Here is a 13,373-nt window from a genome sequence, read left to right as displayed (position 1 = left end):
AGAAAAAGAAGAAGTTATACAAATTCACTATTAACAAAATTCAGAAATTATAGTACAATAGTATACAAGCACATAGCATGAATCGGACATCCCAATTAGCACCTAGCACCACATTAGCATGGGGTGGTCAATCAATTAGCAGTCAGGGGATAACACGTTAAAGTTTCAAAAAAAACGAACATGACTTCCCACCCTACACTTATCATCTTGCATCACATTATCTCATAACAATTATCCTCCAATTAAGCTACAATATCACCTTCTACGTCATTGACGCATTTAATCAAGCACATGGTATTAACCAAATTTATCTCATAATTTCAAATTCAATTAATCTAAGATTAAAATACAAACATACCAATCAACCATCCTACAACAGCCACAACACCACTACAATGTAACAATGGCACAAAATGCTCCAAATTTGCATAATCTTTCCTCCTATTTTCGGCCATAAAGGCACCTCCACCATACTTCACCATCAAATTATTCAATAAGCATCAAGACATATAAAAAAATCTTCCATAATCATAAGAACAATGAAAACCCCACAAGTAAAGCACCAACATTTGGCCATAATAAGCAAAGAAATTGAAAAAAAATAGCACAACTACAACTACCTAGGGTTTAGTTCAAAATAAACTAAAACTACTTAAATACTACAATCAACTACTAAAATAAAAGAGATGAGATGAGAAGAAGACTTGCCTTGAGGATGAATAGACAGGATTGGAGGTGTGTGTGTAAGGAATTTGAGAAGAGGAAATAAAATTAGAGATGAAATAGTTGAGAAATAAGAGGAGAGTTAAAAGGGGGGGGGGGGGAATGAGTGAAATGACAGGTCTATTATTATTTTTTTTCCAGGTTTTTTTTTCAATTTTTTTGTTTTTTTATGCTTAACTGCCGAAATTTTTACAATGCCGCGTCGCAGGGTGCGGCGCCCCATGCGACACGGTGGTGTCTTTGACCAGAGCCTATTACTTTTCGTCCTCAGCACCATTTGGCCTGGTGTGGCACATGCCACGGCACCCCATGCGGCGCGCTAGGCCATTTTTCATAAAGTTCGCTTCGTTTTCGATATTTAGCTTACGGGTTGCACCCGACTCTGTTATGTACTTATTTTATGTCCAATTCATGCTTGTACCTGTCCAAACAAGTCTCACAACTCCTAAACTCTAATAATCCTAAACTACAATTATGGCTTAGTAAGGTTAAAAATTAGGTTGTCTCCCAATAAGCGCCTAATTTAACGTCGCGACACGACGCAAACAATCGAACTTAAGGCTTACTCAACATTTTTGGCTCTTGAAACCGAGTCACTGATACCAATTAATGTTTCAACATTTGACCATTGAGTCTAAACCTATTCGTCCCATCCTTGGACTCAATTTTTGCAGCTTTATTTGATAACACATGCACTACTTTGAATGGTCCCGACCATCTAGACTTCAACTTGCCTGGAAACAACTTCAATCTTGAATTGTATAGCAATACCACGTCTCCAGGTTTAAAATTTCGTTCAAGAATATGTTTGTCATGCATCATCTTAATTCTCTCCTTATATAGCCTTGTACTCTCAAAAATATGGTAACGAACGAAACATGTCAAGCTCGTACAACTCTGTGACTCTACTTGTACCTACTATTTTCGTGTCAAGATTCAGCTACCTCAAGGCCCACAAGGCTCTATGCTCTAACTCCCCAGGTAAGTGACACACTTTCCCAAATACCAGTTTATATGGAGACATGCCATTTATGTGGAGACATGCCCATTGGAGTTTTAAAAGTGGTACGATAGGCCCAGAGTGCATCGTCTAACTTTTTCTCCCAATCCGTTCTTGTAGCATTCATGATTTTTGTCAACGCACTCTTGATTTCTCTATTCGACACTTTCACTTGCCCGCTTGTTTATAGATGATATGGGGTGGCAACCTTGTGGCGAACTCCATATTTTTCTAACAATTTTGCAAAAGCTTGGTTGCAGAAGTGAGTGCCTCCGCCACTGATTATTGCCCTTGGAGTGTCAAATCGGGTGAATATATTCCTTCTCAAAATACCAATGACCCCATTTGCATTATTTGTAGGGAGCGATGCAGCCTCCACCCATTTTGACACATAGTCCATAGCTACGAGTATGTACTTGTTGTCATATGAGCTGACAAAGGCCCCATGAAATCGATTCCCCATACATCAAACACTTCTACCTCCTGAATTGGGTTTATAGGCATCTCATGTCGGTAGGAAATATTCTCGATTCATTGGCATTCATCACAACCCTTCACCTAGAAGTGTGCATCTTTGAACAATGTCGGCCGGTAAAAGCCTGACTCTAACACTTTTGCCGATGTCCTTACTCCCCCGAAATGGCCTCCATATGGAGATGTGTGACAAGCCTGCAAAATAAAAGATTGGTCTATCTCGGTGATACATCTTCGGATCATGTTATCAACACAAATCCTGAACAGATAAGGCTCATCCCAATAATACATGCGATAGTCACGAAAGAACTTTTTCTTTTGGACAGAAGAAAGGTCATAGGGGACAATACCGCTCGCCAGGTAGTTTTCGATGTCTGCATACCATGGCGCTACCTCAAGGCTCGTGGCTAACAATTGTTCATCCGGGAAAGTCTCCATAATCTCTTCCACCTCAACATTCTTCTATGCTCCTTCTAGCCAGGACAAGTGATCAGCCACTTGGTTCTCCGTTCCCTTTCAGTCACGGATTTCTAAGTCAAATTCTTACAGCAGTAGCACCCATCGAATCAGGCGCGGCTTTGACTCCTTCTTCTCAATTAGGTACCTGATAGCAATATGATTAGTGTAAACAATTACCTTCGAGCCTATCAGGTATGACCTGAATTTGTCAAATGCAAACACCACTGCTAGCATCTCCTTCTCGGTCACTGTGTAATTTAGTTGGGCACCACTCAAGGTTCTACTTGCGTAGTAGATTGGATGGATGACTCTATCTTTTTGCTGCCCAAGAACTACTCCCACTGCATAGTCGCTTGCATCACACATCAGCTCAAATGGTTGCTCCCAGTCGGTACAACTATGATAGGTGCAGACACCAGCCTCTTCTTCAATTCCTCAAAAGCTACCATGCAGTCATCAAAAAACACAAAAGGATGATCTTTTTCAAGCAATTTACACAACGGGTTAGCAATTTTAGAAAAATCTTTTATAAATATCTTATAGAAACTGGCGTGGCCCAGGAAACTTCTTATTGCCTTGACGGAAGTGGGTGGTGGAAACTTTTCTATTACATCAACCTTTGTGCGATCCACTTCAATGCCCTTACTCGACACTAGGTGTCTCAAGACTATATCTTCTTGTACCATAAAATGGCACTTTTCCCAGTGTAATACCAAATTAGTCTCCATACACCTCTTCAATACTCTTTTCAAGTTCATAAGGCAATCATCGAATGGGTTCCCCACCACTGAGAAGTCATCCATGAAAATCTCCATTATTTCCTCTACTATATCTGTGAAGATGGCCATCATGCATATTTGGAATGTGGCGGGTGCATTACATAGGCCAAACGGTATTCTCCGAAAGGCATAGATATCATAGGGGCAGGTTAACGACGTTTTCTATCTATCTTCCATGGAAATAGAGATCTGATTATACCTCGAGTATCCATCCAAAAGCCAAAAGTGGGACCTCCTGGCCAATCTATCTAGAATCTGATCAATGAATGAGAGTGGGAAATGGTCTTTTCGGGTGGCCTTGTTCAACCTTCTGTAATCCATACAGATTCGCCATCATGTGACTGTTCTTGTTGAGATCAACTCGTTATTCTCATTTTGCACTACAGTCATTCCACCCTTCTTTGGCATACACTGAACTGCGCTGACCCAGTTATTGTCAGAGATGGGGAAGATGATTCTCGCATCTAACCACTTGATCACTTCTTTCTTCACCACTTGTTTCATGTTGGGGTTCAGCCTTCTTTGATGTTCTCCAGAAGGTTTATGCCCATCTTCCAGTAAAATCTTATGTATACAAAATGCCGGGCTAATACCCTTAATATATGTAATGGTCCAACCAATTGTAGTCTTGCACTCCATCAACACCTGCAAAAGTTTTTCTGCCTGCGCATCTAACAAACTAGATGAGATAATAACAGATAAAGTTGAGTTGGGTCCCAAGAAAGCATACTTGAGGTGAGATGGTAGCGGTTTTAGCTCCAACTGCGGTGGCTCTTCAAATGATGGCTTAGCTGGAGAGGTCTTTCTCTCTTCTAAGTGTAAAGGCTCAAATCCGAGCTCTCTTTGCCAGTACCCTTGACCTTCAAGGGCCAAAACCCACTCCACCAAGTCCTCACCATCTACCTCTTCTAATTTCATAAGGCAGGCTACTAGAGGGTTCTTTGCGTTCAGAGCCTCATATTCCTCCTCTAAAATTACATCCATGGCTTCTATTAGAGAGCAGTTAGAAAACTCACTAGGTCGCCGCATAGCATATTAAACATGATCTCTTCATCATTCAGTATTATCTTTAGCTCTCCAGTTTCACAATCAATGAGAGCTCTCCTAGTGGCTAAAAATTTCCTCCCTAAAATTATGGGAATCTCCTCGTCCACCTGGCAGTCCAGAATGACAAAATTTGCCGGTAACACAAACTTTCCAACCTGTGCCAGTACATCATCAAGTATACCTGATGGTCTCTCCACCATTCGATTGGCTAGCTGTAGTAATATGGATGTGGGTCTTGCTCTTCCAATGCCTAACCTTTTATAGATATCCAAAGGCATCAAGTTTATGCTTTCCCCTAAATCACATAATGCTTTAGCAAAAGCATAGTTGCCTATTGTGCATGGGATTGTGAAACTCTTTGGGTCGAATAACTTCTCAGCTATGGGTCTCGTCACGACAGCACTACATGTCTGGGTTAGTGTAACAGTGGCCAAGTCTTGAAAGTCGAACTTACGAGACATCAAGTCCTTCATCATTTTTGCATAACCAGGCATCTCCTTCAAGGCGTCAATCAATGGAATGTTCACCGGGATTTGCTTCAACATCTCCATAAATTTCTTATACTTCTCATCCTTCTGATATTTGGCTATTCTCTGTGGGAAGGGTGCTAGAGGCCGCTTCTTTCCTGAGATTTGAGTTTGAACCTGCTCGGGCACTGTTTCTAATACTTTCTCTTGCACTAACTCAATCTCTTTTGCAACATCTTTTTCTTTGCTTGATTCTACTGGTGCATGTTGTACCGTCACCTCAGTTAACCCTGTTGAATCATCTACCTCAATAGGTACTGGCACAAATGTTTCAGTTGGTCGGCTTTCACGAGCAATTTCTTGCTCTAGATCTAGGTCTCTACCATTTCTTAGACTCACTGCCATAAGTTGTTTCGGGCCCTACTCTTTTGGATTGACTTATGTGTCTGTAGGTAACGTCCCTTGGGGTGATTATTCAAAGCCATTGATATCTACCCTAACTGAATCTCAATGCCTTTTATCGCTGAGCCATGTGCATTCACTCTCTCTTGCATTTTTCCATTGGAACCACTCAGTTGTTGCAGTATTCCTTTAATTTCAGACAACCCATCGTCTTGTCTCACTATTTGTTATTGTTGAGGCTGTTGATAAGCTAGCTGCTGATTTTGCTAATTGTATCCCTGTTACCTTTGGTACGGTACAACTTGACCCTATGGTAGGTTATGTTCGAGATGTTCGATCATCTGTTCTATGCTGGTCTATACTACCGATTTTGCTGCCCCCAATTCTGACCACCTTGCATCTGTCCTCCATAGTTGGCCACATAGTTCATATTTTCCTGATAATTTTGATTGTCACTTTCAACACTCCACGAGCATACATATGGTTGATTAATGCATGGTGTACATAAGCCCCCATTAGTCGCGTCAACTATGTGTACTGCTTCTGGACCGATTCATCAATCGTTTTGGTGAGGATACTTATTTGCGTCATCAGAGTGGCCATATTATCAGTTATGGAATTGTTTAGGTCCAAATCCACTAAGTGAACTATAGGAGTGATTGTAGAGTCTCTTGTCATCCATCCTAAATTTTGAGCCGTTTTATCAAGTAAGACCTTGCATTCTCGAAATGTTTTGCTAAAAAAATGCTCCACCTGCTGAAGCATCAACATTAGCCTTCAAGTTGTCTGCCAGTCTCATGTAGAACCTTTGTCTCAACATCTGATCTGGAATGCCATGGTGTGGACACTTAACCAACATACCTTTGAACCTCTCCCATGTTTCTTGCAATGTTTCAGCTGGTTTCTACTTGAAGCTCAATATCTTATCAACTCGTTTGGCAGTCTTATTGGGTGAGTAGAACTTGTTCAAAAATTGCTTGACTAATTCCTCCCAAGTGGTAATAGAGTTTATGCTGAGCGAATTTAGCCATGTTTGAGCCTCTCCCGTCACCGAAAATGGAAACAACAACAACCTTATTGCTTTCGGTGTCACATTTGGTTGCCTTTGTGTGACACATATCAACAAGAAATTTTTCAGATGCTGCTGAGGATCTTCAATGTAAGACCTCGAGAACAACCCCTTGTTCTGCAACAAATGTAGCATGTTGTTTGTGATTTGAAATGATTCTGCTTATATCTGAGGGACTGCAATTGCGGTTGCCAGATTTTTGGCGATGGGTTGTGCCCAATCATATAGTGTTACTTCTAGCACAAGAGGTACCGCACCCTGATTGTTGGGGTCATTCGCATTGTTTCTTTGTTTGGATTTTCTATTCCGTCATCCATGTCTGGTTCGATTTGTTCTATTGAGTTCTATTGTTATTTGCTCTTCTTGTTTGCACGATTCAGTGCCTTGAAAACTTTCTCAGGATCTGATAATGCTTCGAACAATTCACCAGTTATTATGGAGTTTCTAGGTATGCACCTGTGACACCCAAAACTACAAACATTAGAATTTCAATGTATTTAGTTTAAAATAATGAAAATTGACTACACTAAGAATTCTAGAACTATTTTTTAGCTACAATTAATAACACCGTTAAGTCCCCAACAACAATGCCAAAAATTAATCACGTACAACTATGCCTCCTAAGAGGTCTAGCGGTTGTTGCAAATATAATCCGATTTACAAGTCCAGAGTTGAATCTTACAGGGAATTAACCTATTACAGCCACTAGTTTCACAAGAATCCAAGTAATCAACCTTCAGAAATATAGAATAATGAGTTGATTGTTTACTAACTAAAAGCAAGGTAATTAGAAAGCTATAATTTAACTACTAGCAAAGCAAATATTGTAGACAAGATTAGAAAGGTCTAGGGTTTTGATTTCCCCTATTGTCGGAATTCTCCTCGCTACGTTTTCTATAATTTCGCTTAAGTATCCTTAACCAATCGTGAGTACTCTGAGTGTTGTAGATCTCTCACGAGCAACTACCACAATTGACTAGACGTATTCTCTCAAACTACGCTACCTGACACTAATTTACCGCTCACTATGATCTCACCAAGGTTTCATTATCTCTAATCCCGCATTTAAACCCTCCGTATTGATCTCTCAAATACATTAGGAGTGGTGTTGTTTAACAGCTACCTAAATATGTACTTTCTCTCGAGCAGTACACACTAAATAGGCACAGTCAATTGAGAGCCCTTCAACTAACAATAATAATAATAATATATTAGAACAAGTAGAGAAAAGTAAATGACGAATTTATATTAAACGCAATGGAAAAATCATCCTTCAATAGGTTCCATCAAATCCTAGATTAGAAGTTTAGCTACTCATATTCGTAGTAACAATTTCCCAAGCATTTTGCATAAACAAATAACAAAGAAAAGATGAAGGAATGAAGAACTCGATGATTCTCTCCTCCGAAAATTGTTCCAAACGTCTTTTCCCTACCAAGATAGTCTCCCTAGGTCTAAGATGTGTCAAAAAGTCCTCAAAATAGCATTTTTATATGTATTTATACCAAGTAGGGTCGGACCCAGACTAAACACCTTTTCCTGCGCGAAATAGGACTCTGGCTCTGTAAAATTTGTACAGGCGTGTCGCGCCCTGCACCGCACCATGCGACGCGCTTGTGGAGTTTATCAACGGGCATCAACTTTCTTGTCAGGCCAGATTTTACACTACTGCGCCGCCTCATGCGGTGCGGCAGTGTAATTTTCTCAGAGTAAAATTTTTCGTCGTCCTCTTTTGACATCCAGACGTGGTACACGACCTCTGAACACGATCCCGACTTAATGTAGGTTTTTACTCTGACTTCAAAGCTCCAAATTGATCGATTTAGCTCCAAATTAACTTTTGAACTCGGGATCACTTCCTGCAAGGCATAAAACACATACTAAGTGTAATTCACTATCATTTAAGCTCAAATACACGTAAAAATGCAATAATTAAAGTGCAATACTACGACTAAAACACGAGTTTCTAGCTTAACATCACATGTTAAATCCCTTCTATAACACAACCAACCAAATACATGGCAAATATGGGGCCCACCCCAACCATATTTGGGGAGGATATATTTAAACTATTTTAAATAGTACAAACAAAGAACATAGTTACTTAAAATTAGTCATCAAGAATATCGAGTATTTTTTTATTCAGTAGCAAGAGATAGATCATATAGTTTAGACCAATTTCTAGAGTTTGTAAATAAAATACTAATACTAATACTTAAGTTTTAAGTATCTAGGAAAACAAATCCTTTCGGGCAACATACAACTCTATGGTGCTTTATCGAGTAAACTAACGTTTTATAGATTAAAAAGAAATGATGTTTCTTTGATAATCTGGAAATGATGATGAATTGCTAACAAGAAATTCTGGTGTTGATTTTAGCCAAGTTATCAGAAAAAGTGTAAAAAGATAAGACAAATATTGGATTAATGGCAAATGGACTACAATGCATTTGTAGGAAGTAAATACCTTTTCTCATGCAAAAGAAAAACACATAAAGCATAACCAATAAAAAGAAAACATATTAAAGAGATGTCATGATTTAACCAGGCCATACTCTTGGATAGACATTCAGGAATATTAATTTGGTTCACATAAAGAAATTATAATCCAAAACTTTCTATAAATAATTATAATAGAATGTTGCGTGAAATAATAATATAGAAACTATTATGTGCTGAACAATAGTACATAAAGGGATCGTTTGGGTGAGAGATTAGAAAAAAATAATCTCACCATAAAATCCCATATAAAAAATAATAATGGATTTGAGGGATTAGGATCCCCACATATGCATATTAGGTTGGTCGCAATAGAAAAAACAATTCTTGCATAAGTCTCTGCAATGTTTGGATGGCAGCGTTAAATAATAATTGTATTAAGTTATATGAGAATAAACGCATTATTTATGCAAGATATGATACAGAATAAGAGTATATATATTAGAATATCAAGATAGAAGTATTTGAATACAAATTGCCCTTAAGGAAATAATTGCTAAGCAGTAAAAACTCAGAACTAATTGCATAAAAAACTAGCTTAGCCAACAATCAAAAAAACACATAGTAGTACTCAATTGTTTGTGATGCAGTACAACATAAGCAGCCAAGTAGTTTCTTTTGCCTTCATTTCTTGTAGTCAACCTCTCTCTTTTTTTTATTGGTAAAGCTAATCTCTTGTAGTCAACCTCTTATGACCAAGAAAACATAAGACCTTATATTCATCAAATTAAGGATGTCGACCAACAGCTTTGCCACAGAGAAGAGCATTGGTAGGTATGTCATATTCGTTTGCTAAACTGGGTGTTGGATTATAGACCCTTAGGTAAACTTGCTGTCCAAGATATTGTCTATCCCAAATTGCAGACCTCAAATTCCACATTCCTTGGTTGTCCAAAGAAACATATATAGCAGTCCAAGATTTAGGATAAACCTGCATGAAGACATTTCATATTGATGTGAACAAAATGCAATTAATAATAATGTAGGAATTATTGTGCAGCATTAGCTATACGGAGATTATAAGGACATTTTTTGTTTTCTGGATACTCTTATATACGTATTGCTAATACCAAAAACCAAACATGTATTAGCTATACCGAGATTATATTAGTTATGCAGCATTTTACACCAGAAACAGTTAGTATTGCCAAGGAGGAAACTGGGATTACCTGTGTAGTATGTCTAGTAAGAGCATCAACAAGATTATATTCTTTTCTACTATCTTGCATCCAAGTACCTGATCCGAAACTGCAAATATTAACAATAGGAAGAATTAGAGAACTCTGCTTAGCTCATACCGAGGTTCGATGAAAACATTTTTAAGGATTGTGACATGCCCTATGACCCAGAAATCATAACCGTCAAGATGCCACGACTGCACGGTGTCCTCATTGTTTTGGAAAACGATTTCGAGGAACTCATGGAGAGAAGCTGGCAACACAGATGTAGCAAGGGATGGAGAAGCAGCAGTTGGAACAGTTTGAATGGAATTCAAACTGAAAACACCAGGGATGTTGAAGTGATCAGCAAGCTTCAGAGGGGTGTCTGGATTAACATAAGAGACGCTGTTGACAGCATATCTCTGCTTCCCACTGATAAGTGGTGCAGAATTGGCAAGCACAATAGTCCTTGAAGGTGTAATTTTCCCGTAATGGAATGAACCCTGAGGATTTGGCCTGGCTGCATTTGATGTCAGATTCCACCTTCAAAAGCAAAAGAACAAGTTAGGTTATTGAAGAGTTATAACAATCAAAGCTGTCTCCTTTTCCTTCCCACGTTCCAAACTATATGCTTGAGTAAAGAATGCTAAGCCAGTGCGACAGAAATGTGATCCACCATTACGGACACTGCACTAGGAGACTCATGTTACTTGCCTTTCAAACAAATAGTTTATGCTCTGAACTGCCCTTGCGCGACCCAGTTATTAGTAAAATTTCCTATGTTACCCTTCACCCTAGTCATCTATGAATGTATAGTCAAGGCGGATCGAATAAAAAGTTTACTAAATACATGGACTGAGTGCAACAAAGGAATTCAGGATTCTAAAGTTGGAGACAAAAATGCATTGGTGAGAGGAGGCAGTGAATGCACATTGGATAATATGTACCTGAATGTTCTGGCTTGCATCAGAGACCACTGAAATTGGTCGGGTGGACCAGCTGGCACAGGTCCAGATACGGCTGTTTGAGAGTTTGTGTAGTGGAGCACTGCAGTGGTAGTAAGAACAGTCGTGGTGAACCTTGTAGATGCAACAATGTAGTAGTCCTTTGGAGGTTGATCCAACGTGACAAGGATGGAAAAAGATTGACCAACATGGACATCAAAAGAATCGTATAAATTTTGGATAACATGGGATCCTTCAACCTCGACCAGCTTCATCTTGTGGCCCTGTATTCTGAAGTTAATGGTATTTTTCAAACCCACATTTGAAATCCTGAACATATATGTTTTTCCTGAAGACCAAAAGCAAGATTAGCATTATCAATGAGTTGTTATTTCTAGAGGATAAAACAGCAGCACATTGTGAAGGTGAATGGCAATTCAGTGACAAACAAATACATCAGGGAAGATTGCTTTGAAATGCTGAGAATAACCTTGATCACCATTGAAAGTTGACTGCTTCTGTCCATTTATAAGGAGATCATCTGGGAAAGGAAGAGACTTCCCCGAATCCAATATCTGCTGCAATGCCTGCAAGTTCCAAGGATACGAAGGAATTAAGCACACTTACATAGTTAAAAATTCTTCCACACGAGAGCAACGGACAACTTTTTTTCATTCAAGCAGTTTCTTAAAATGGCTCGACATTTCCTCAAAATTCATAAAAATGAGGACATCACATTTGCATCAAAATCTTTAGAGAGTTATTCTGAGCATATGACTGATTGGTAGCTAAATTTTAATAGAAAAGAGTGCAAGAAATAGGCAGTAGAGTCACCTTATGACTGGTCTTGTACCAATCACCAATAAGTAAACTGAAATCTCCATCAGGTTTTGCATATGGAACAGGTATTACAGATCTTGCATAAACATTAAGCGCCCCAAAGCCGCCCACAGCTCTGTGTAATTGAGTTGAAGGGAAATAAGTATAGCTTCCAATCTGGTCTTTAGCTTGGAACTTGTAAGTGTAGTTTGAGTTTGGAGGAATAGGGCAGTTAGTTCCCAAAACTCCATCTTGCCAAGAGTTTTTTCTCTGTTTGATTCCGTCCCTAAACATGAAAAGTAATTTAACATGTAAGACTACACTATCTAGTTCTTCCCTCCATGAATGCAGTTGGTGGCAGATGCAACTTGTATTCCTTGGGTTCAATTGAAACCAATACTTCCGACATGCAACATGAAATACCACTAAACATTTAACAAATATATAATTTTGAGCTCATAATGTCAAAAGTATAATGTGTCTAGTGCTAAAAACTTTAAATGTTTGAACTCTGTCAAGTTTAAACCATTTATTCGCCTTTGACTATAAAGTCAATCCAAATTTATTCTATTATGTCCCACGTCAAATGCCACAATCCAAACGGGAAATACATTTTGAAAGAAACAAGTATAATTAACAAGCTTATGCCAAATATGAGCAAACTTCATCACTTAAATAGGCGTAACATATAGGGAGAGATTGTAAAAGAGACTCACCATGTCAAGAGAAGGGGCTCGTCCAACTTATTAATCAAGTTGAGGATAACATTGTTATTAGTGACAAGATCAAGCCTAGGACCAGGGAATTGACCATTGATAAGGATCACCTACAACATCATAAAAAGGTCACAACTTTTCATAAAAAGTTCAAGTTCTTGATTAACCCGTATCAACATTTACTACAATAAAGATAATAGCATCTAGCTAGACAGTTAATAAATAAACAAAGCGGCAAACCTGCTGGGAAACACCAAGTGGAGAAGCCATTCCATAAGTGGCAGTCCATGTGAAGTATTTATAATCATCCTCTGCTTTTACCACAGAAACACTCCAAAAAAACAAGATTCCACAAAGCAGATGAAGCAAAGCCAATTTCCCCATTGGCACAGTAATGAAAGAATTGACACTCAATCCCCCCCCCCTATAATATACCTGCAAATTCCCAGTTCACATATACTCCTTATTTAACAAATTTTCAAGTACAAAATGAAAGCAACTCTTGAACATGTTCAGCTCAAACAAAGAAGTAAGAACAAAAAATTTAGCAGCTTTAAACATAATAACAAGAAAGGAGACAAAAGAAGAAGTGAGAAGAAATAGGAACATACCAAATTTAGTGGCTAGCTAAGTATTTTTACTAAAATGGAAAGAATTAAAGTATGTAGATATGAAGCATCCCTTTCTGGGTTTTTGATAAGTTGTTTTAAGAACGGAGCAGTTTGATTAGTAATAAGAAGCACATAAATAATGAATGGGTAGGTAAAGAAGGCTCAGTGAATGGGGCCTAGCTATCTAAATGCCAACTCTCATAT

The 13,373-nt window shown here is 38.6% G+C and overlaps 1 protein-coding gene and 1 non-coding gene across 2 annotated transcripts; one reads left to right on the top strand and one right to left on the bottom strand.

Moving 5' to 3' along the window:
- The first annotated feature begins 6,181 nt into the window (after positions 1-6,181).
- LOC142179633 (small nucleolar RNA R71) lies at positions 6,182-6,288 on the top strand. The gene has a single exon (XR_012708177.1). It is a non-coding gene; the product is annotated as a small nucleolar RNA R71 (small nucleolar RNA).
- A 3,048-nt stretch (positions 6,289-9,336) lies between these two features.
- On the bottom strand, positions 9,337-13,373 carry LOC107767898 (L-ascorbate oxidase homolog). The gene is made up of 9 exons (XM_016587004.2): positions 13,170-13,373; positions 12,799-12,993; positions 12,559-12,668; positions 11,858-12,128; positions 11,514-11,610; positions 11,027-11,372; positions 10,257-10,622; positions 10,089-10,167; positions 9,337-9,850 (listed from the first exon to the last, which is right to left on the bottom strand). Exons 2-9 carry the CDS (start codon positions 12,940-12,942, stop codon positions 9,647-9,649), a joined length of 1,617 nt encoding a protein of 538 aa, XP_016442490.1. The 5' UTR covers positions 12,943-12,993; positions 13,170-13,373; the 3' UTR covers positions 9,337-9,646.

The sequence above is a fragment of the Nicotiana tabacum genome, chromosome 3 (assembly GCF_000715075.1).
Source record: "Nicotiana tabacum cultivar K326 chromosome 3, ASM71507v2, whole genome shotgun sequence".
Lineage (NCBI taxonomy): Eukaryota > Viridiplantae > Streptophyta > Magnoliopsida > Solanales > Solanaceae > Nicotiana > Nicotiana tabacum.
Note: the sequence above shows the minus strand (reverse complement) of the source record. Positions and strands in the feature narration are given on the sequence as shown.